Below are 25,411 nucleotides of genomic sequence, written 5' to 3'. Positions count from 1 at the left end.
TTGAACTCAGGACGTCTGGAAGAGCAGTCAGTGCTCTTAACTACTGAGCCATCTCTCCATCCTCCCTGTGTGTTTTTCCTTGGCTAGTATTGGTAGAAGGTTGGAGGTAGGTCGTTTTTTGTACACCCTAAAAGTAGAGAGAAAAAAGAAGAAGCATAGGGACTTGGTGGCACTGTACCGGCAGGGCTGGAGGGTGTTGTGGTGCAGGGAGCAGAGTTTTTGTTAATGGTCCATTGGACTGTTTGGACAGGGGTCAATGTAGTAGCTCTTCTTGAAAACAAAAGTGGGAAGAAGACAGTGTCTGTCTTCAGAGTGGGAAGGCCTAAGTCTCTTCTCCTCCCCCTACCTCGTCGTCCCCCACCCCAAGCTGAGGACCGAACTGAGGGCCTTGCGCTTGCTAGGCAAGTGCTCTACCACTGAGCTAAATCCCCAACCCCGGCCTAGGTCTTTTTAATGTTAGGGGTGACTCGCAGTCTTTGCTTAATTTGAAGTTTTGATGTGGGTCTATGTGGGTCCCCAGTTGAGGTATTTGTTGGCTGGGTATGTCCCATGTTGGGCACCAGATGTGGTTTTGCATGCCTCTCTGCTTGGGTACTGGAACTTCTCTGGGCAGACAAAACACAAAAAATTAACTACATTTACCCTATGCCTACTGCTTGGTGATGAGCTCTCAGGAAGTGCCGATACACTGCTCAGGGGGTGGGAAAATACAACCTAAGATGTGAGAGGCTAAACTGGGGCTCCCCGTCTCCAGGGTGTCCAGTTGCTGCTAGAAACAACACAGAAAAGTTGGGAATGGAGGGTTGGGCATCCACAGGCCTTCTATGAGGAGCCCAGGGCTAGAGGCTCCCAAACTCCTAGACATCTGGACCGAGTTGGGTCCGGCTAGAAGGATGAAGAACTCTGGCTTAGCTCATTGGAGATTGTCCTGAGCTTAGCTGAGATTGTCTGAGAGCAGAAAGGCCTTCTGTGGGGAAGCGGCTCTGTAGACAGGCTTTCTCCAAGCTCCCTTTAGTGGTTCTTGATCAAAGAGACAGTCCTTGGTTCCAAACTGTTTATTGATTGTTCATCATAAAAAATGGGTACATCCCACCTCCTTAGGGTGGAACAGAGATTAAATAAATACATTTCACAAAAAACAATGTCCAAAAAGGAAAATGTATTGGCTAAACTCACAGGTTCTCTAGATACTTCATTAACATAGAAAATTCTGTTCTGGTCTACATGACCACAGGTCACATTCCGATGTATGTAGACAGTGTGGTCACATGACAGGGGCCTCATCATAAAGCTTCTACTATCCTCTTTGGGTTCCCGTTACTCTAACCAACTCAACCTTACCAAGTTTCCTGACATGATCCACTACCCCACAGAAGAGGGACTTCTGTGTCACTCTAGAGGAGGTGGGGGTGGAGGAGAGCATAAGCCATGGAAGAGCTTTTCATACCTTCAGGGACTTATGAGCAGTTGAGCATGAGTGAAGAGTAACAATGCTAACAGATAACCAGAACAGGGCTGAGTATAAAGGAGGATAAGGGAAATGGGCTGGTCAAGCACTGATAGCAAACAAAGCACACCAATCTGTCAGTATCTGGGGTTGGTCCTTGGTTTCTGGTCTTGGTAGCTTGAATAGATGGTAAAGTATCATTCACTGCAACAGGAAACTTGTTTTGAAAAAAGCAAAAGTACAACTCAAGTTCCCTTTTGGAATGCCTCTTCAGGAAACTACTGTTCGTAAGTATACAAAGTATACAAAAAGAAATAAACGATCATTATAAAAATAAGCTTGCAGGGCTGGGATTTAGCTCAGTGGTAGAGCGCCACCTAGGAAGCGCAAGGCCCTGGTTCGGTCCCCAGCTCCGAAAAAAAACCAAAAAAAAAAAAAAAAAAAAAAAAAAAATAAGCTGCAAAAAATATAAGAAAAAGCAGGTGGAAGAATTATAATTCTACTCTGGGAAAATAGCAAGGGAAAAGCTTGGGATCTAGAATGAGTACAGACTCAACCTCACTCTGAATGTCTGTTTTCTGTTTCTAGTTTTTCCAGGCAAGTTCTTACATAGCCCAGGCTGAACTCAAACTTGCTATGCACCAAGGCTGGCCCCGAACCCCTGCCTCTGCCCCAGTGTGTGCCATCATGCCTTGGCTTCTGACTGTTTTCTTACACACAGTGTATGACTCACGTACTTGAATTTTATAATTCAAGCAAACTTTGTGCAGTACACAAGGTTGAAACCTAGCCTGCATGCTGGAGGCATGTGCCAAGTGCGGGCCCATCCTTCTCTTTCTCACCATTAGTTTAGTGCTGGTTCTACTGGCACATCCTCACACTCTGTGTTCCTACACAGGGAAGGTCCCCTGACCTAGGACAAATGCAGTCCTACCCACAGTTTTTACTTTTTGTTAAGTTGCCTAGTGCAAAGTCTGGATATGAAGTACCACCCTCAAAAACAGCTATGTGTTAAAGGGTTGCTCCTCAGCTGTGATACTATTGAGAAATGAGTGGATCATGAAGGCACTAACTTCACTAATGGATTAACTCATCAATGAATTCACAGCTGAATGGACAAATAGGAATTGGGGCACAGCTGAAAGAAGTAGGTCACTTGGGGTATGCCTTTGAACAGTGTTTCTTATTGGATTTGTGCTACAGGTATCTCTCCCTCTCCCTGTCCCTCTCCCTCCCTCTTTTCTTTCTTTCTGTCTCGTTCCCCGTCCGTTTCTAGCTGCTAGGAAATGAGCAGCTACTATACCTTCTCCTATAACTCTTCCATACTGTCCTCTGACCTTATCACCAAGACCTTACAAACCAGGAGCCAACATCATCTTTCTACCTTTCAAGTTGTTTATTCAGGTGTTTTTGTCACAGTCATGAAAAGAAGCTAACATGCTCTTCTCTCCATGTCTGTCCCCTTCCCTCTGCCTCTTCAGAAAAGTATGCCTTTTATTAAACAAACAGGTACTGGATGTATCTCAATGATGAAGCATAGAACTTGGTCCCGCCCACTAGACCAAAAGTAAGTTTTCGTTTCAAAGTTGGAAAGTCAGTAAGATAGCTCAGCAAGTAAGGGCACCTGCTAGCAAGCCTGACAACCTGAGTTCAATTCCCAGGCCTGACAAGACAGGAGAGCACTAGCTCCTTCATATTGTCCTCTGAGCTCCATGAGTGTGGTAGTACTTGCAAGCACACAGACTGAACTGAGCCCTGGGTCATCTCCAGGAGCATCAGATCTCCAGGAGCATCAGATCTTCAAAAGCATCAGATCTCCAGGAGCATCAGATCTCCAGGAGCATCAGATCTCCAGGAGCATCAGATCTCCAGGAGCATCAGATCTTCAAAAGCATCAGATCTCCAGGAGCATCAGATCTCCAGGAGCATCAGATCTTCAAAAGCATCAGATCTCCAGGAGCATCAGATCTTCAAAAGCATCAGATCTCCAGGAGCATCAGATCTCCAGGAGCATCAGATCTCCAGGAGCATCAGATCTCCAGGAGCATCAGATCTTCAAAAGCATCAGATCTCCAGGAGCATCAGATCTCCAGGAGCATCAGATCTCCTAAAGCAGTAACTGCTGAGCCACCTCTCCAGGTCCTAGAATAATGATCTTTTCACTTGATTATTTTCACACAGGGTCCCGTGGCCTTGAACTTCTGATCCTCCTGCCTAAACCTTCCAAGTATTTGTATTACTGATGTGTGCTACCATAACCAGTTTGTTTGTTTGTATTTTAAATGATCTTGTGTCCATGTGCACACACGTGTGTAATCCAGAAGAGAGAGCATCAGATCTTCTGATGCAGGAGCCACAGGTGGCTCTATTCACTGGATTTGGCTGGAGAGATGGCTCAGCAGCTAAGAGCACTAAGTGCTCTTCCAGGGGTCCTGAGTCCAATTCCTAGCAACCATATGATGGCTCACAATTATCTGTAATGGGATCTGGTGCCAATTTCTGCCATGCAGGTGTACAAGCAGACAGAACACTTACATAGTTAAATAAATAAATCTTTAAAAAAAAACAGCAATACATTCCAAGGGTTTATGTTCATCTAGCACATAGCAGGCAGGCAAAGCAAGTACCACTTACTGAAAGAAATAACTTGTTTTGTTGTGAGACAGTGTTTCTCTACATAGTTCTGTCCAGCCTAAAATGCACAATGTAGTCCAGGCTGGCCTCAAACTCAGAGCGAACTGCCTGCTCTGCCTCCTGACTGCTGGCCTGACAAGAAATGACTTCTTAAATGAAGTTATTTTCTCAAGCAATATTTGATATTATACAAGTTCTAACATGAATGGAAAACAGGAAGCATCCTGGTGACTTCTGTTATGGCATCTGTATTATAGTAAAATCAGAGATGAAAAACATAATATATTGAGACCATAGTCATCAAGCCCAGAGTAAAAGTCCATTTTTAAATCTAGCATACATATTAAGTACCCTCCTTTAAGGCACAGTGCAGGTTAAATGTTCTTTAAGCTTAGTTACTCTTATTCTTCCACAACACATGTGGTCATCCACCTCACCAAAAGCCTGTAGAGATAATTTTAGCTTATAACCTATAGTCTAGAATGCATATACTACTACTCCATTTAATAAAATCCCAGGGGGAAAATGTCCTTGAAGGGTAACATACAAACTCACTTTAGTTTCTTATTAAACTAGAAACTCTTTAAAAATAGACCCATTTCTAACATTTTTGTTTTCTTTTAAACCCTTAAAATAATTGCTAGAATTACCATGCAGCAGATGGTCAGTATACATGTTATATTAATGAAGTAAGCAAGCAGTGTGGTGTTTCTTCCTGGTGGTATGTGTGCCTATGTGATATGTGCTCACATGCAGACCTAAATGTGTTGGCCAGAGATCAACTTCAGGTGTCTTCCTCTACAGCCCTCCACTATACTTTGTGACAAGGGCTCTCACTGGACCATGAACTCACTGGGTTGGCTGTCCAACAAATCCCAGGGGCACAGCTAACTTCATTCCTTACCCCTCTACCTCCCTGACAGCATAAGAGCTACAGACATGAACCATCATTCCTGGCTTTTATGTGGGTGCTCAGGATATAAACTAAGATCCTCATGCAAAGAGCCAACCTCTAAGACCCTTTTTTACCTTATTTTGTTAATGTGTATGAGTTTGTTTTGCCTACATGTATGTCTGATGCCTACAAAGACTAAAAGGTATCAGATCCCCCTGAAACTGTAGTTACAGATAATGTGGGTGCCAAGACTGAACCTGGGTCCTCTGGAAGAGCAGCCAGGGTTCTTAATTGCTGACTCAGCCCCTGGTCAGCCCCTAAAGACAGTCGCTAAATAACCAGAAGACTAAGAAAGCAGGCCTCTTTGCATTAAGAGTCTCACATTAACCCAACCTTTTCTGTTCCAATTAATTAGCTCCTGTCCTAGGACAATGCAAACAGCCTTCCTTTACACCTTTATAACTGCAGGCTTCCTCGATCCTGTGATGTACCAAAAACACACTACATAGTGTCAGACACAAGAGAGACCCTGGCTCAACAGCGTGGAACTCAAAGACAAATAAAGAATCTTACTTCTTCAAAGTCAGAAGTGCCAAAACTGGAAGTTTTCAACCAGCCTAGGCTCTTGCCTCAGTAAGGACATTGACCAATGACCTGCCATTATAAACCCATGTGTGTGTACACTTCTGAGATATGCTTAAATTAAAAGACTGTATTACTGGTTTCAATGCTCATCTTTTTACTTCATCAAATTCATTCAAAACATAAAAAGTACTATCAGAGAATTTATTGGAAGAGAGAATATGAAGTTAGAATCATAGTTCACTGAAATATGAAAGACATATCCTTTTATGCTTGACATCTAAACTACAGAGTTACTAAGTACAACAGAGAGAATTGGCCTAAAGCTTCAGTAGGCTACACAGTGTCATAAACATGAGAGAACCTGTTTTGACAAAGTGGATGGAATTTAAAAAGCAAGAATTAGCTCTTGAAAGTTGTCCTCCAATTTCCATACCATGTAACGCATATGCATGTGCACCTACATTGTACACACACACACACACACACACACACACACGTGACACTTAACAATCTGACAAAAAAAATATCAACCCTTATTTTACCTGTATCCCACAGTCACCTACTTCCTGTTAGCAGGAAGCACTTCAGTTCCAGACTGAATACGGAGCCGGGCAGTGAAGCAGAATGCGCAGTGCCTTCACTTAGAATGCCCTTTTCCTATCCCAGCATCAATTATGAATCTGTTCATGGGGGATAGTTTAGGCCAACTTTTCAAACCACAGTATAAATAACACCAATGGCCAGGTGTGTATGTGCTTGAAATCTATCCCTTTGTCTTAATTTCTCTTCCTTGTAATTTAAATGAAGCAGTTGTTCTTTCTTTCTAGTCCCAAAACTTAGTAATGGTCTCTAAAGCAGCAATTCCCAAGCACTGCAGATTCATGATATTCTCAGTGTCTCAGTAATTTTCTTAGAGCAGCTCTATGCCAAAAAATAACATCAGTTCCACTTATTAGGTATTTGGAAACCATTGAAAATTAAATCTAGGGCCTGGAGAAATGACTCAGTGGTTCAGAACCTTGCTCTTGCAGAGGACATAGGTTTGATTCCCAGCACCCACATGGTGGCTCAAGTTCCAGGGGATCTGATGCCTTCTCCTGACTCTAAGGACCCCAGGCACACATGAATACATGTGAAAACAAACAGGCAAAACACTCATACAATTAATCATTCTTTTTTTAAAAAAAATAAATTGAATTTTCAACAGTTTTATTTTATCTTTAAACAACCAGAATTACCTATTGGGAATTACTATGGAGTACATAACAACTTATCAAGTTTTGGAATTAGAACAGACACTGGTTCTATTTTCTGTTCCATGAGGCCTTTCTTAACTAAGGAACAAGGCACTCTAAACTGAAGCTACAATATCAAATTAAAGCTTACAGACAACTAAGAAAAAGATCACAAAGTACTTAAACAAGGACAAATTAGTAAACTAGTTTCTACCTAAGAATGCTATGCTATTGCTAAGTCTACCTCAATAAATGCTATATTCAAGTATTTAACCCCTTCCCATACCCCCAGTTGGTAGAGCAGAGAACTGAAAAGGACAAATAAAAGCGTATTCTAAGGGCCAGTCCCATAAGGTATTTTTAAACTCTCTCTCTCTGTGCGTGCGTGCGTGCGTGCGTGCGTGCGTGTGTGTGTGTCTGTGCAGGCATGGGCACTCTTTCTACACACATGCCAAAAAGCTCCAGTAGTGGTTAGAGGGCCGCTTGCAAGTGGTTCTTTCTTTCCTTCCACTCTGTAGGTTCAGGGAATTAAACTCAGATCTTGGCTTGACAACAAGAACTAGGCATGGCAACAAGCATCTTTACCCACTGAGCTATCCTGCCAGCAAAATTAACACTTTGCTTTTTTTTTTTTTTTTTTTTTGCTTGTTTGTTTTTTGAGATAGGTTTTCTCTGTGTAGCCCTGGCCTGTCCTGAACTCATTCTGTAGCCCAGGCTTGCCTTGGCCTCAAAGATCTACTAGAATTAAAGGCAAGTGCCACCTTGCTCAGATTAATTAAAACTTTTAAATGGCACAGAGCTGTTTCTTAATAAAACTTATACAAAGTAGAACTCACTTGATTATGACAGACACCCCCATACATTCCCAACTTAAAATTTAAACCTAGTTACAAATAATACATATAAAAGATAGGGGCTGGAGAGATGGCTCAATAGTTACTGCTCTTCCCGGAGGTCCTAAGTTCAATTCCCAGCAAACCATATGGTGGCTCTGGGACAACCATCTGGGATTCGATGTCAGGTACTCTTCTGGTTTGGGATTTAGCGATAGGAGCGCTACAGTGTAATTTCAGCTCAAAAAAATATATTTAAAAAAACATATAAAACATATAAAAGACACAGTATCTTTTATCTGAAAAATCTTTAATTAGTACAAAAGTATTTATAAGTAGTTTGTTTATAAAAAAAATTGTAACATTTCATTTGACTCTTAGCCACTATCTTTGTCTACTGAAGAAAGTGAGGTCCATATAAATCAATCAACTTGTTCTATAACCTATATATTACATTGCTCAACACAAACACTAGTCTTTTAACCCTTTCTAGTATCTCCAAATCTTTCCCCAAAAGACTGAGTCAAATCTTATTAGCTGAACGACTGTTAAATTATGCCATAATCCAAGTTTGAAAATCTTTTTCCTGTGCAGTAAAAACTTTCACCTTCAGACTTTTCATTTGCCACATGTCTTGAACCGTGTGACATTAACAATTATTCTTAGATTCCCCACGACAGATCTATTATCAGCCCTCTTAGTAACTATATTGATGGCAATGCTGTGTGTGGCTGAGCTAAAGGATTCCTCTTAGCCCAGCTTCTTTCCCATTTCTGCTTAGTTAATAGCCCAAAGTTCAATGCTAGAAATACCAAACCTATTCTAATAACTTCTCTTTCAATACTAATACCAAGAAAGCGCAATGATTAAAAATTAAGGAAATGCAAGCTTATCTGCTATTCAAAATGCCATGGCACCCCCAAAAATTCATGCCTGCCTCTTAACTTGGCCCAAATAAATTCTAAAAACATTTCCCCTCAAGTTCTCACATTTTCTGACAAATAAATTACTTATATTTTTAAAGCATCCTAAAATTAAGTGAGAAAATTAAAATTATACTTCACAGTGACTACTTGCCTCAAAAAGAATATAAATATAATTTGATAATGAAATACACTAGAAGCTTAATGTTTAAAGAAATTCTGCAAAAGTCTTAACCTAAAGTAATTTAATTCCGATTTCATAGTTTAAAAAAACTAGCCTTTTGTAGCCAGAGAGTCTAAGAAATGTGAACCAGCAAAGAGGTGTAGAGCCTGGTGTAGTGAAAAATGCCTTTAATCCTAGCACGCAGCAGGCAGAGGCAGGAGGATTTCTAAGAGTTCCAAGCCACCATGGTCTACAGAGTTCCAGGACAGTTTCAAAAGAGAAAGGGGAAAGAAAGTATACGACCGCTGTACTAATAAACTGCTGTAGGATTAATACTTAATAACATTGTATATCACACATTTTTCTCTACAGGGTAATACCTTGAATGAGTTCACACTCGGGTCTTTCCTCAGCTATGTAAATACATATAATATCGGAAACATAATTTCTATAGAGAACAAAAAAGCAACTCAGCTTTCTTAGAAAGGTCACAGCTATCATGCCTGTACAATACCCAGTCCACCCTGGTCATCTACGCACAGATCAAAAGAAAAAGAAGAAAAGAAGACCTATTTGGAAAACGTTTCTTCTTCTGCCAAGGGCTGTAGCTAGACAAAGGCAATGTTCGGAGTACACAAATAAGCCTTCTCTAAGGGAATAAAGTACCAGAAAAGGAGCGGCATGGATCGGGATTAATAGGGGAGAGGGTTAGCACTCAGCGTGTGAGGACTGCAAGCAGCAAACACCGCGTTGAGATGCTCTAGCAAAAGAACCACCACCACCACCAGCAGCAGCAGCAGGAAGTTTCAATGGGGCCGGGCAGAGCATGCGCCCTGCACCCGCGCGGTGGCCTTATGTGGAAGGAGCACCACTTGCGAACACCAATAATAGACCAGCGGCACCAGAGAGAAACATGAGCAACAAGCACCTTCTTCAACTGTTTCCCCAGCCGTCTGAGCCCCTCCTCCAGCCTACAGACTAACCACCCCACACCAGCCAGCAAATGGAAGAGTGACTTCTTCTTCCCTTAAGCCCTATAGCCGAGATAGGGGGAAGGGATAGAGAAAAGTGGAGAGATGCTTTTCTATTATTTTGGGGGAGGTGGCGAGGAGAAAAACTATGGAGGAGGAGATATTAACCCTCTCCTCCCCAGAGTGGAGAAGCTGGGCCGACTTCATTTCCCCTTCCTACGCGAGAACAGGGGGGAAGCCCCCTCCCTGGTCAGCGGAGCAGATCTCCCGAGGAAGGAGTTTGGGGGGATTAGGCCAGCCTCCAGGGGGACGGTAAGAGATAGGAGCCGACTCCCTCGGGGGAGTTCCCACCACGGGGAGAGTGGAGTGTCCGCGGGCCCCCCTCCCACTCAGGTGGAGTGAGCAGAGGGGGCGCCGGGAGAAGATGGGCCCAGCCTCCCGGGAGACGGTGGAAAGGATTGGTGGGAGGAGGGGAAGAGAAAAGCGCAAAGCTGGCCGGAACCTGTGCTCCCCTTCCCCCGCCACCTAAAGGGATAAGAACTGGATGCAACACCGGCGCGGGGGACCCAGCCCCAAGCGTCAGCCCCGCACAATACCCCCTCCTGGGCCCTAGCCCACACCCGGCCCGCGACGCCCCCACCTCCGTCCCCGCGGGGCACGGTGGCCCTAGGGGGCCTCCGCCCCGCCTCCCCAGCACCCAGGAACCCCCCGGGCTACGCGGAGTAGGGACTCCGCGGAGCCCAATCCCTGGAGAGGGCCGGCCGCAGAGCTGCAAGGTATCTGTGGAGAGCTAAAGCGCGCCAGGGCCGCTTCCCGCCGGGCGTACGGGCCGATCGCTTACCTTCTCCGTGGCCGATGTCTGGCGGCGGCGCCTGTAGCACCCGCTCCAGCTCTGGGAACGGCAACTCGGGCAGGTCCAGCAGCGGCCCGTAGCGTTCCAAGAAGGAGCAGACTACGGCGAAGTTGGGGCACGAACCCGGGCAGCCCGGAGGAGCCATCGCCGCTACCGCCGCCGCTGCCGCCGCCGCCGCCGTCGCCATTTTGAACTGGAGGATGGAGGAGGAGGGGATGGGGGAGCGGGAGGAGTTGGGGGGCCGAGGAATGGCAGGGTAGCCTTATGGACGACAGGAGGCGCTCTCGAGTGGACGCCCCTGCGGATGCGAGCGTCTCCGGCCAGGCGCCGCGATCCCACAATACCACGCCGGCCCGGAGCAGTCGAGAACTGAGCTAGATCGGGGACAGAGAGGCACTCTGGGCCCTTCACTTTCCGCCCTCTTCCCGTCCCCTTCCCTCTACGACTACTCCGCTCCGACTCCTCCCCTCCCACTTCAGGGTTGCTACTGCCTCGTGTGACAGGGGGAATGAAAACAAGGGAAACGGGGCGGAGAGGCGGGCTGCGAGTCTGGGGGCGGGACTTTCTGAGAACGATAGCCAATGGGGGGAGGGGGCGGAGCTTCGGGTGTCAGCTGGCAGAAGGCTAGTTCCAGGCCTGATAGCTGAACGGCCGTGGCTCAGAATCTCTCAGCTAGCTGCAGGGAGAGGTAGAGCGCGGAGCCGACTGGAGGAGCAACCGAAGAACAGAAGCGCTGCGTGAGTTTTCTGCGGGATCCGGGAACCGAGACGACCAGGAGAGAGAGGGGAAGTTGAAGAGAGACACTAAGACGCAGAAAAAAGGAGAATGGCAAAGGGGAAGAGGGGAACGCCACTGTGGGGAGAGGTTAGGAAAAGGAAAGGTGCAGCTGTGGCTTGGCGCAGGACCGTGAAGAGAAGTCTCTCAGAAAGTTTGCTGAGGGGTGTTGCCCTCTACTGAGTGTTGTGTGACGAAACTTTTCCTGGGGAGACGGTAAACACATTTCACCTCAGATAGGGCTCCCACCAACAGACCAAAGTACAGATAACACCAAAGTCCAGTTTGGCGAACCAATACGTTTTATTTTTACAGCAATATGGATGAGGGGTTACTTAGAGAAGCAAGAATGACTCAAGGACAGCTACATCCCCAGGGCCCACACCAGCATGGGTGACAGATTATAAAAACTGGGAACCTCCAGCACCCTGCACAGCCTGCAGGCAGCTCAATGGGTTGGCGTGTCCTTTCCAAGTAACTCTAGTCTGAAATTCTTGCTCAGCTGGCTTCTGCTTCTTCCAGGCAGTTAGTTAGTCTGATGGCAGAGTCATCTTTGCAGGGCAGCTTGTCTGAGGTGCTTTTTTTGGCAGCTCAACTTCCTTTAGTCTGAGAGAGACTCTCACCTTTTATTGTTTACTCTGACAGAGAAGGACCTAATGAATCTGGTTAGTTTCAGGGACTTCCTGGAGCTGTTTGAGTTGTTTTACTGCCCTGTTTTAAGAGCTTCCTTGACAGATGGACACTGTTACACAACACTGAAGAGTCTCAGGTCCCAGAGCTCTGCCAGTGGACTAGGACCTGAGGTACTCTGTGGATCACTAGTGAGGAATTGCCCCTGCTGGGTGACAGAATCTGAGAAACCACTCTCTACTGGGAAACTAAGATGCGAGGACTGGGCTTAGCTCAGGCTCTGAGGTGGCCAGGGTCTAAGAGGGTGAGGCAGGATTCTACTTAGAGAGCTGGGAGATGACTGCACAGCAGTAAACTTGTTAAGAAGCAGAGTTTGACTCCATTCAAGAGTTGGATGTGGCCTTCTCTCAGAAAGAATCCCAGAAAGGGGGAAGTCATCAACAATGTAAAATGGAACACACAGCTAGGAAACAGTATACTGTAGGCTTAGGAGCCAGAAGTTTGAATTGAGCCAGACTTGAGTCCTATCCCTAATTACTTTATAACCTTCTGAAGTTTCTCGATTACTTTGACCTTTAGTACAGTGAGATAATATGTGCAGCATGGAAGGTTCACAGTAAAGTGGTTAGTATAAGTTTTCTGCCACATTGTATATACTTTGAAATATTCCTTTTTGTCCTGGCAGGTGGCAAAGGCAGGAAGAACACCGAGTTCAGGCCAGCTAGGGCTATAAAGTAAGACTGTTTCAAAGAATCAAATCTTTCTTGTTATCAAAAAATATATCATTTAGATCAAATCCAGCTATGTTCAGCCTACGATTTATTATGTTATGCCAAAATATTAAGAATATATTTAAAACTTACATAATATGTACTTCCTTAAACTAATTGGAGGCAACACATATTCTAAATCTGATAAAATAGGAAAATGTGTAACTAAAGAAAGATTTTTTAATGGGCAAATAATTATGACAGGAACATAGAAACATTGGCTACACAGATAAACATTAGATTATGTTATGTATTTCCAGGTAAAAAGAGGGGAAAACCATAATATTCTATATCATTGTCATTATCAAAGAAACTCATTTCTCAAGAGAAAAGGAATTCTCAGAAAGTTATTACCTAGAATTATGATTCTTTTGAGATATTATTTGTGTGTGTGCAGACATTTGTGCTGTTTGCCTGCATGTCAGAAGACAACTTTGATGAATCACTTCTCTTCTTTTACTTTTTATGTGGGCTCCAGGGAGTGGACTCAAGTGTCCAGGCTTCTTCCGTAGGCACCTTTACTCACTGACTGTCTTACTGGTCTTTAAAATGAACCTTGTCTTCAGATTGATTTTCTTAATGTATATGCCTGTGTGCCTGCCTGTGTTTACTTTGTGCACTGCATGTGTATAGGTGCCCTTGGAGGCAAGAAGGCATCGATCCCATAGAATTGGAGTTACAAATGTGGGTACTTGGAACTGAATCCTGGGTCATCTACGAAGCAATAAGCAGTGGCTACTGAGCCATCTCTCTAGGTCCTAGAATAATCTTTTCATTTTATTATTTTCACACAGGGTCCCATGCATTCCATTCTGACCTCCCAACTTCCTATGTAGCCAAGGATGACCTTGAACTTCTGATCCTCCTGGCTAAACTTCAGTATCCGTATTACTGATGTGTGTTACCATAACTAGTTTGTCTGTTTGTATTTTAAATGATCTTGTGTCCATGTGCACACTCATGTGTAATCTAGAAGAGAGAGCATCAGATCTCCTGAAGCAGGAGCCACAGGTGGCTGTATCTGCTGGATTTGGGTGCTAGGAACCATGGGTTCTCTGGAGGGAGACCAAGCCTGCCTATCCACTTAGCCATCTATTAGTCAGCCACCGGAATAATGATTCTCCATCTGATAAACAAGTCCTCAAATCAAAACCACCATTAATCCCAGCACTTGGGAGGCAGAGGTTGGTAGATCTCTTTGAGTGCAAGGCCAGCCAGGGTATGCATTGTGAATCCTAGGGCAGCCAAGGCTATGTAGAGAGACCTTCTCTCTTCAAGAGAGAGGAGAGATAAGAAATTATAAACCCCAATATGCTTAATACTACTGAAAATTATTTAAATGGTTCTCTTTATGTTATATATATTTTACTACAATAAGGTTTTGGGGGGTTTTGTTTGTTTAGGTTTCTAAGAAAATATGGTTGTAGCAGGATATGATGACACAGGCTTTTCATCCTAGGACCTAAAAGCAGAAGCAGGCAGTCTCAGGGTTTCAGGCTGGCTGGGACTGCACAGTGAAACTGTCTCAAAAGGGAGAAAGATGGTACAGTTGAAGATGGCTTGCAGTTAAGAAAACTCTTTCCAGAGGACCTAAGGTTAGATTTCAGGACCCAGGTTTGGTTCCCAGCCCGTGTCCAGCAACTCCAACCCCCTTTAACTCTAATTTTTAAGCATCTGGTGCCCTCTTATGGTTTCTGAGGCTCACAGGAAGTGATGTATACATATGCTCAGACACACACATACACACACACACACACACACACTCATAAATTAATACATTGGTTATTAAGGGGAAATATGACTGGATTATTATCTCAAAGTTTTAATAAGTGTGAAACTATGTATTTTAGACAACCATTGAAATTGGGAATATCCAACTAAGAATTCTGATAGAAGTCTCAAAATGTAAAATGTGGGGTTGGGGGAGGAAAAAACAAGAACCTAGAGACCCGACTGAAGGGAATCTGACCCAGAAGCTGGTGAGATGGGGCAGTGATTAAAGCTTCCATGACCTGAGGTGGTAGAGGAAAACTGACTCTTGCCAGTTGTTCTCCTACCTCCACAAGCATGCGTGCAGGCATCCACACACGCGCATGGAAAATTTAAATGGAAAAAAAATGTTTAAAGAAAGAAAGAAAATCTGACCCAGAATGCATCTCTATCAACCGTTTTGTAACAACAAGCCAGGCACACAATATTTTGAATTATACCTTTGCGAAACAATTTCTATGAAAAGAAACACTGAAGGGAGTGGAAGGTTTTATTACATGTTATATAAAGCCTATCAGGTTTCCATCTTGATTTTCAGCTGTTTTGTTTCTTTTCAGGCAGGATACCATGAGCCCTGGTTTATCTCTAACTGCCTGTGTATGTGAGGTTCCTTGAACTCCTCCCCACCTTACATGGGCTGGGACTGCAGCCATGCTCCACCATGCCCCTCTCTTGTTTTCTGTTTTGTGCTTTGTTTGTTTGTTTGTTTGTTTGTTCCTGTCAGTTTTTTAGAGAGGATCTCACTAGACAGGCCTGACTCAAACTTGCAATGACCTTCCAGTCGCTACCTCCTATGTGCTGGGATTAAAGGAGTTACCCACCCTACCTGCTACTAAGCTTTCCTGCTCCTTGCCTCCCACTTTCCCATGAGGTTGTAAGATAACATCCTAAGAAAGAAAAGGCTTTCATGCTGTAGTTTTCTTTTATTGGACTTCAATTCGCAACCTTTTCCAGAGGGGACTGATAACTAATGCTAGAGTTTCTGCCCTTCTAGATTGGATTCAGCATTCCAGACTGGAATGAGAGCAAAGTCCTTAGGCATCTGAAAGTTACATCCACCCAAAAGATGAGAGGCGTTTTACTACAAAGCAAGGTTAAGGTCATGCCTTCACAAAGTCCGTTGTTGGGGAGGAAACATACCCCCACACTACTGTTACCATCTCTAGCTTTTCTAGGCTAACACAAAGTGTGGGTTAAAAGACTTTAATGCCAGTTCAGTTGCAGGTTATTGGCATGTAGTCAGCCCAGTGCTAGAGAGATGGAGGCAGAAGGATCTTGAGTTTGAGACCACGCTAAGTATACATTGAGTTCCAGACCATCCTGAGCAACATGATACGCCCCTGTCCTATTTCAAAACCATGAAAACATACATGTACAAGCAAGTTTAATCCCATTTTGTGAATTTAAATACCTGAGATACACACAAACACACACACACACACATACACACACATCCCAGATTGGAATGTAAAGATAAAATTGCAGCTATTTGGGGCTGTAGAGATGGCTCAGTGGTTAAGAGCACTGACTGTTCTTCCAGAGGTCCCGAGTTCAATTCCCAGCAACTGCATGGTGGCTCACAACCATCCGTAATGGGATCCGATGCCCTTTTTTGGTGCAGGTGTATGTAGAGCACTCATATACATTATATAAATAAATGTTGAAAAGAAAACTGGCAGCTGCTTATTAAACCTGCAGTAGATTTATTGCTACACACTTACTTGCACTCGGTTGAGTTTTGCTTAATGTTTGTATTATTGTTTATTAAAAACAGCAAACTATCCAAAAGAATTTGTAAATTGTGATATATTTCTGAAGTAAATTATCAATACTCAAATACTGAAATATACTGTCAACAACACTATAATATGGATGAACCTCAAAAGTACATTGAATGAAAGAAGACAGAGACAAAAATCCACTGCCTCTGAATCTTGCAGCCCAGACTAGCCTCCAATTCACTGTGTAGCTGAGGGTGGCCTTGAGCTCATCCCCCCTGCCTCCACCTCGGAAGTGCTGAGATCATAGGTGTTTGCCATCGGGCCCTGTGCCCTTTTAAAGATTTATCTTGATTTTTAAATTATGTGTACATGTGTATGTCTGCATGGGTGTGAACACATGTGGCAGTGCCTACAGAGCTCCGAGGGAACAGATCTCCGCTGGAACTAAAGTTAAAAGTTAAAAGCCACCCAGTTAAAAGCAACTGAGCCTTTAACCTTTAACCCCTCCCAACCCCCACTCCCCCTCTCAATCCCCACGCTCCCCCTCCCATCCTCACCCCTCACCCCACCCCCACCCCTCCCTTGCCTTTTTGACACCATTATCTAATTAAGGCTTGCCTGGAATGTAGAGAGCGCTGCCTGCTCCATCCTCCAGAGCCCTGGGGCGTGCGGAGGTGGGGGAGTTTAAAGGCATGTGCCACCACGCTTAGCACTTTTTTTTTTTTTTTTTTTTGGTTCTTTTTTTTTCGGAGCTGGGGACCAACCCAGGGCCTTACGCTTCCCTAGGTAAGCGCTCTACCACTGAGCTAAATCCCCAGCCCCTGCTTAGCACTTTCTAAGAGGCCTGGGAATCACTCTACCCACAGCCATATCCCAAACCTTTTATATCTTAATTTTTAACATTTCTATTAGATACTTAAGCACACAGATCTTGTTATGCAGTTTGGTACGCTACATAGCAAAACCTGATACTCACTGGGGGTGTGGACCACAGAATTATACACACACTGCTTACATTTTAGTTGCATGGAGCCTTTGCCTGGAGCCTCCCAAGCATACCTCTGCCATACTGTTGAGCAAGTGCCTCTCCAACAAGTTCTAGCAACAGGATATTTAATACAGACACAAAAGGACCTTATCCCAACACAGCATTCCCATTTTTAATGTGGTCGATGTTTGCACTGCCTCATTCTTAAATACTTTTAATATACCCCCAGCTGATAGTAGCAGTTTCAAACTGTGACTCATGATTCATTGGTGTATTTTTACAATCAATTTAGTGCATCAGGATCAAAAATTATACTAAAAAATGAAAGAGGACAAAAAAAATGGAAAACATCATAGTCAGTCTAGGGACATTGGTCTAATTTATTTTTTTGCCAATTAAAGAACTGAAAGGCAGGACTGGAGAAATGGCTCAGCAGTTAAGAGCACTGAAGGCTCTTCTAGAGGTCCTGAGTTCAATTCCCAGCAACTACATGGTAGCTAAGAACACTCTGTAGTGGGATCTGATGCCATCTTCTGGTGCGTCTGAAGACAGTGACAGTGTGTTCACATGTATAAAATAAATAAATCTTTAAAAAAGAAAAAGATTAAAAGGCAAGAAAAAGCTTAAGCTCAATAGGTAACAAGCAGCAGGGTAATCTATACGCAAAACAGAGTCAACAGTTGAAAAAAAGAAAGGTGTTTATTGAGGTTGAGGAAACGCACAGGGCAAAGAAACAGAGAGAAAAGGCCCCCTGTATAGCAGTGAAGGAACTGAGGAAGCTGAAAAATGCAGTCTTTGTGTGTGGGTGTGGGGTGGGTGTGGAGTGGGTGGGGGGAGGCTAAAGCCTCTGAAGAGTCTTCCTCCCCTGCTTTTACAGTTAGTCAGTTTGAAGGAAGTTAGTGTAGTTGATTGGCCCAAGGCTGTGTGTGAAGTGTCCTGAGCTAAGCCACTGACAGGCTTTTTGTTTTAAGCTGCTAGGCTTTTGTCTCAAGTCCAGAGAAGAGGAGGAAGAAGCTGGCCATCTTGGAGATTCACTACCTTTCTTACCTAGCCATGGCCCTCTCCCTGTCTGTCTTCTTACCCGGGAGTCTGTCTAACTCCTAATTATTCAGCAAGATCCCACAAATACCAAGGATAAGAATTATTTTGATGAACCTAGCCTGCCTCCTTCTTAGGCTTGAAAGTCATTTGATAGTAAAAACTAAGTAGGCTCATTCCTGTGTATGATTAAATCTGTTCCTCAAGCACTGGGCTGTGTCCCACCTCTAACCTCACTACAGATGGTTCCAGAAAAGGGCAACTCTCTTTGTTTCAAAAAGATGCTTGTAGCCATCTCGCAATCCTACCTTTGTCTCATGAGGTTATGTGACACTTGTTATGACGCCCTTGTTAGGACCACCTTACCATCGTGTCCTTGTTTCAGGGGGTCGTTATGTTTAACATGTTGTGCTTATGTTCTACTCCAGGGAGGTAACACTCCACATTTGGAGACCCCTTACCCCTGGTCTATAAAAACCGTGTCTTCCTCTTGTTGACCTCTCAACCCTGCTTTAGGGGGAGGCAGTCTGTGTACACAGATTTTAAAAGCTTGCTTTAATTAATTTGGAGATGATTAGAATTGGTAGTGTTTCTCCTCCCATGTTTGAGATTAACAATTTCACAATAATTATATGTACAGTAACTAAGTGGAGTTATCGCAAGTATACAGTTTGTTTTAACATACAAAATCAAACTCAGTATTACATCATGTTAACAGAATAAAGAAACAAGCCCAGTCAGGTGCAGGGCAAAAAGATGCAACCCAAAAAATGCAGGGAAAAAAATCTTTGAGAAGATTCAATATTTTTTTTTGTGGTAAAAATATTCAGTAAACTAGGAACTTCTGGGGACCGTTTTCAACCTTATTGATTTAGCAATATCTACGGAAGCCCAACATTTAACATATTAATGATGAAGACTGATGCTTTCACCCTAAAATCAGGAGCAAGGCATGTATTTAACACCAGAGTGAGGTTCTAGCCAGGGCAACCAGAAAGGAAAGAGAATGTATCCAAATTAGGATGGGGAGAGGCATGTATGGATTTATGCTCTATCTTAAGTGACATGGTCTTATACATAAGAAGTCTTACGAAACAGAATTTTAAATAAAATTTTAACCAACAAGTAAGTTTGTAAGATTCTAAATAAAATCTCAGAAATCAAGTATAGTTCAGCATATAAGAAAAAAATCCAAATGTGAAATTAAGAAGGAATTCTATCAAGGGAGGTAGCAACTCAGGAGACATAGGCAACACAGCCAGGAACCATCCCCAAAGGGAAAGTCTTTACAATAGCATCTAAAACAATAAAATAATCTAAAACTAAAAATCTGAAGAGGCACGAATGATGGCTCTACCTCTAATCACTTACGAAGCTAACCAGGAAAATGAAGAGTCCGGAGCCAGCAAAGGTAACAAAAACAACAGCAAAAACCAAAATCACAAACAAATAAAAATAAGACTACAGAAAATAAACACTGGAAAGAAGTTTACTTTGATATGGAAACACAACCCATATTCATAGATGGAAGACTTTTCTCTGATTCTAGGATCAAACCCAGAGTCTGAATGGAGGGTAAACTTACTCTGCCCCTGACTTACACCCACAGAGGATTCAATGCTGATACAATGACAGAACTCTGTATTGAATCGAATTACAGGTTCCCTTCAGCATACTGTCCATCAAAGTTCTAACGGGAGTCTGCAGAAATTGTTGATGATCACAACATTAATGTGGAAATGTAAAACCCCTAGAATATTACATAATTTTAAATAATAAGGAAAAGTTGAAGAAATCGAACTTCAGGCTACTGTGACCAAGATTGCAGAGGACCACCAGAGGATACTTCCTGTGGGATAGCTGCATTCCCCAAACTTCCAAAACCCCAGCTTTCAAACTAAGGATATTTGAAGAGGGTACCTTCAGAAGGTAACTAAGGTTAGGTGAGGTCATGAGGGTGGGCCATAATACGATAGGATAGGTAGCTTTATAAGAGGACTAGAGAGAATTCCCTGGCTCCAGAACTGTGAGAAATGACTTTCTGTTGATGCAATTAACACTTTGTTATAGTAGCCCAAGCTGACCAATAAACGGCCACCTTATCAATGGAGTAGAAGGGGAACCTTTGTTTTGGTTTGACTTGGTTTTTGAGACAGGTTCTCTTTGTGTATCTCTGGCTGTCCCACAACTCGCTCTGTGACCAGGTTGAACTGGGAGCCTGCTCTGCTTCCTGCATGCTGGGGTGAAAACATGTGCCACCACTGCCTGGCAAAAGGAAAAGTCTACATCTAAGTAATGTGTGTAGAACCCACTGATTGATTGTATTTTTTAATTCAGGGTGGGTGTATGCACATGAATATGTCTGGAGATCTGAGGATAATTTTTTAAAATTTCTTTTACATTTGTGTGTGTGTGTGTACGTGTATGTGTACGTGTGCGCGCATGGATGTGTGTGTGTGCGAGCGCTTGTAGAGATGAGATGACAACTTGTTAGAGTTGATTTTCTCTACCATATGGATTCTGGCAGTTGAACTTGGGTGCCGGCCAGGTCTGGTGGCAAGCACCTCTATCATCTATCACTTGCAGTCCTCCAGAGGACAACTTTGCAGAGGGAGTCAGTTATCTCTTTCCATCTTCACATGGGTTCTGGGAATTGAACTCAAACCATTAGGTTTGTGCAGCAACTCACTGAGCTGTCACAGCTCCTCACCGAGAGGCAGGAACTGGATGAATAAATGCACGAAGATAAACAGTAGATATATAAGTAATTTTTGAAACATCAAATTCACAACTGCAGCATGTGATCATGCTTGCAGTACATATGCTCCAAGAAAAATTACTGAGTAAGAAATTCAGGAAGCAACAGTTTCATTCCTGACAAGAAACTACATAGCTGGGATGTTAGAAGAAATAAAGGATGTGGAATTCCTACAAGAGTAACAGGCAAGGAAAAGCCCAGAAGTCAAACTGAATGGAACAAGGAAACTACCGACCCTTTTGTGGTACAGAGGAGATGGATCTTAGGGGCAGTTTATCTCCTTGCAGAAGAACGTTTCTAGTATCCACACAGTGTGGCAAGATGGGAGTCTGACAGACCTAGGTTCTAATTACAACTCTCTTAAAGCTATTTAACCTTACAGTGTTACCTTCCATATCCAGACATGGAAATTGTAGTGTGTGTGTGTCCTTTGCAATATTATTCTAAATTTTGTTCATTGTTGATATTGGTATTGTTACTATTAGGAGAGTTTACACATTGGCTTTTAAGCTATGAGGATAGATTTTGGGGGGAGGGTTGAGACAGAGTTTCTCTGTATAGTCTTAGTTGTCCTGGAACTTGTTCTGTAGACCAGGCCAGCCTTGAACTAAGAACTCACAGATCAGCCTGCTCTGACTCCCAAGCGCTGGGATTAAAGGCATGTGCCATCACCTCCCGCTTTAAAGATAGATTTTCAATATTAATTTCAAATACCTTCGTAATGTTTGGTGTGATGTCAATGTAAAGTGGGGGCTGAAGATATGACTCAGCAGCTAAGAGCAAGGGCTGCTTTTTCAGAGGATCTGGTTTTGATGTCCAGCACTCACGTGGTAGCTCACAATTGCCTATAATTCCATGTCCAGGAGTTCTACCCTTTATTTGCCCTCTATAGGCACCAGGCATTTGTATGATGCACAGAAATGTGTGCAGGCAAAACACCCATACACATAAAAGTTAAAAACGAATAGCAATGGGTGTGGCGGTACAGATCTTTAACCTCAGAAAGGGGGAGGTTGATGCAGGTATGTCTCTGTGAGTTCTTTTCCAGCCATGACTATCTGGTAAAACCCAGGAGAGAGAGAGAGAGAGACAGAGAGAGACAGAGAGAGACAGAGAGAAAGCAGAGAAGCTTGTGCCTTGAGTCTAGACACCTGACTGGGATAGCCAAGGAATGAAGAAAGAGCAGTAAATTACTAAAGAAATAATTACACAAAGACAGGGACAAGCGGGCTCAGGTCTGTGCTCACTCTAATGACTCCGCACCAACTGCCTTGACACCTCAGTGTGCATGGCCTGGGGAACGAGGGACAGCTACTCTCTGTAGGAAAACAGGAAGAAGGGAGAAGACAACTAGGTTTCTAGGTTCTGTATACACTGATTAATTGTCTGCAAATACTTACACTTGGACAAGGAAGAAGGCTGCTAACTTCTATGAGTCTGAGGCCTTGGTCCTTAGAGTGGCTGTGCACTCACTCACTCAGAATCTTCCACTCCCTACAGAGAGGAGCTTTGGAGATGGCACATCAGATACAAATGCTCACAGCTCTTGCAAGGAGACCCAAGTCTTGTTCCCAGCACCTACAAGGTGTCTCAAAACCATCTGAAAACTCTAGTCCAGTAGTTCTCAACCTTCCTAATGCTGTGACCATTTATTACAGTTCCTCATGTTCTGGTGACTCCAACCATAGAATTATCTTATTGCTACTTGAGAATTGTAACTTTTCTACTGTTGTGAATTGTAATGTAAGTATCTGATATGTAGGATATCTGATATGTGACCAACTCCCAAAAGGGTTGTGACCCATAGGTCACAGTGAACCTATGCTTTAGTTCCGAAAGGTCCAGTGCCCTCTGCTGGTCTCTCTGCATGCATGCACTACACTTCTGCTCCTTCAGGCATTCGCACATACACATATGTAAACATAAATCTGTTTTGGAAAGAACAGGAAGCAGCGCCACAAATATAGAAAGAGTTGCGTGAAAATGCAGCAAGGTATCTGTTTGCAAACTTTAAAGAGGCCTCACTGGGGACCAACCTTGCTGGCATCATAATCTTGTATTCTATTTTTCCAAACTGAGAAAAGGAATCTGTCCTTTAAGCCATCTGTGGTATTTTGTTTTATAAACTATAACACATTCCTCAAGATACAGATCCAGACATCCTCTGCTCATTCCAGCTTCCTATTTCCTAGAAGTCATTATATTGCTTCTCTAAAGTTTTCTTGTGACAGGTAGAGGCTCAGCAGGTAAGGGAGACTACCTGAATTCAGTTCCACCCTAGGATCCCACAAGATGGCAGGAGAGAAGCAGTTCCTAAGTGATGTTCTATCCTCTACATAGGCATGGTCTGTGCACTTACACACACACACACACACACACACACACACACACACACACACACACACAGAGTAATGCTACCTTTGCCTTCCAATGATGGGATTAAAAAAGTGCACCATGATGCCTGGAAAACTGTATGTGTTTTCTCTCCTATAGTATAGTGTCATTGCCTTAAAAACAGAAATCATGCTTTTTAAATTTGTCTTCCTCTCACCATGCTCTAAACAGTATGCTTATCTTCTCTGTTCTGAACTCTGCAATGATCATTTAGAAGTTGACGTGGTAAAGTTGCATTATTAGTTAATAGTATTGGGTAAAAGTATGATTTGTAATTGTCTTTACGGAAGGTGATGTACTTTAGGGAGAGAGGGGTAGGAAATTGACAAAGGTGAGGCAGGAGGACCAAAAATGACGATCATCCTACGTAATGATTTCAAACCCAGCTTGAGACTCATTAGACCCTAGCTCATTTCTGACAATTTCAGAGGTTCAGTCCAGTATCATGACAGAAGCATGGCAGCATCTGGGCAGGGTACATACCCAGCCTGGTGTAGTGTGTGCTGTGAATCCCACCACTTGGGAGACAAAGGCAAGTGGATTTCTGTGAGTTCACGGCCAGCCTGGCCCACATAAGAGTTCCAAGACAGCCAGAGCTACATAATAGAGAAACCCTGTCTCAAAAAGACAAAACATAAAAACTGTCTTAAAACTGTACAATTAGGGGTTGGGGATTTAGCTCAGTGGTAGAGCGCTTGCCTAGGAAGCACAAGGCCCTGGGTTCGGTCCCCAGCTCCGGAAAAAAAAAAAAAAAAAAGAACCAAACGACAATACTAATGCTATTCTTTCTGGTTCCCACATGGTATGTGGCCACTGAAATACCTGTTCAGCCCTTTGCTTTGTTTCATCTTGGTTTTGTTCTGCAGCGTGGTTTTCTGAGTGTTTTCCTCTATGTCTATGCAGATTAGTATCCAGCCACAAATTAAGTCAATAGCCATACACTTTGAGCCAGCAAGAATTCTGTGTTCTACTAATGGATCCATGTGTGCACTGAAGAGTGAACTGAAAATCCCACTTGTCTGTACTGGTTTTTGTATCTGCTGAGCCCTCTTCTGCCTCTTCTCTTTGTTCCTGTGATTAGGGGTTAGCAGCGTGTAATGTTCAAGTGAATTAACCTACCCAGGTCTTTGCAGCATGAGCTCATAGCTTCTGGTCTAATTGGGATACATGGAGAGTTTGTAAAGGCCTCTGCGACTGTGTCACTCTTGAGAACTATTTTTTATCTTTTGTGTGTGGTATACATATTAGTACATATCAGGGTGTGTGTGTGTGTGTGTGTGTGTGTGTGTGTGTGTGTGTGCATACATGTAGACATGTGAGTGTTGACCTCACCAATTGCCCTCTACATTATTTTTGAGAAAGGTCTCTTTCACTCAGGGTGTGTGTGTGTGTGTGTGTGTGTGTGTGTGTGTGTGTGTGTGTGTATGTGTGTGTGTGTACATGTAGACATATGAGTGTTGACTTCACCAATTGCCCTCTACCTTATTTTTTGAGAAAGGGTCTTTCACTGAATCTAGAACTTGAGGATTCAGCTAGATTAGCTGGCCAGCAAGTTCCAGGGATCCTGTCTGCTTTCACAGCATGGGGATTACCAGTGTGCAGCTATGCCCAGTTTTTGGTTTTTTGTTTTTTACATGAGTGCTAATGATCTAACTCTGGACCTCAAGTTTGTACATTGTCTTAGGGTTTCATTGCTGTGAAGAGACACCATGACCAAAGCAACTCTTAGAAAAGACAGCATGTAATTGGGGCTGCTTTACAATTTCAGAGGTTCAGTCCAGTATCATGACAGAAGCATGGCAGCATCTGGGCAGGCAGACATGGTGCTGGAGGAGCTGAGAGTTATACACCTCGATCCCAAGGTAGACAGAAGGAGACTCTTCTGTAGGCAGCCAGGAGGAGGGTCTCTTTCCACACTGGGTGGAGCTCACGCAGTAAGAAACCTCAAAGCACACCTTCACAGTGACACGCTTCCTCCAACAAGGCCACACCTATTCCAACAAGGTGACTCTTCCTAATAGTGCCAATT

General features: G+C 43.5%; 2 protein-coding genes across 2 annotated transcripts in view; one reads left to right on the top strand and one right to left on the bottom strand.

Annotated features, from left to right (window-relative positions):
- Nucleotides 1-10,989, bottom strand: part of Rsf1 (remodeling and spacing factor 1) — a 115,881-nt gene extending 104,892 nt beyond the window's left edge. The window contains exon 1 of the mRNA XM_032892968.1: nt 10,528-10,989. Within this exon, the coding sequence (XP_032748859.1) occupies nt 10,528-10,726 (199 nt within the window). The 5' untranslated portion in view covers nt 10,727-10,989. The remainder of the gene's footprint in view (nt 1-10,527) is intronic.
- Nucleotides 10,990-11,147: 158 nt separating this feature from the next.
- Aamdc (adipogenesis associated Mth938 domain containing) overlaps nt 11,148-25,411 on the top strand; it is a 29,453-nt gene continuing 15,189 nt past the window's right edge. The window contains exon 1 of the mRNA XM_032892967.1: nt 11,148-11,276. The gene's annotated coding sequence lies outside the window, so the exon portion shown is untranslated. The remainder of the gene's footprint in view (nt 11,277-25,411) is intronic.

The sequence above is a fragment of the Rattus rattus genome, chromosome 2 (genome assembly GCF_011064425.1).
Source record: "Rattus rattus isolate New Zealand chromosome 2, Rrattus_CSIRO_v1, whole genome shotgun sequence".
In the NCBI taxonomy this organism is placed as follows: Eukaryota; Metazoa; Chordata; class Mammalia; order Rodentia; family Muridae; genus Rattus; species Rattus rattus.
This window is presented reverse-complemented; position numbering and strand designations above follow the sequence as displayed.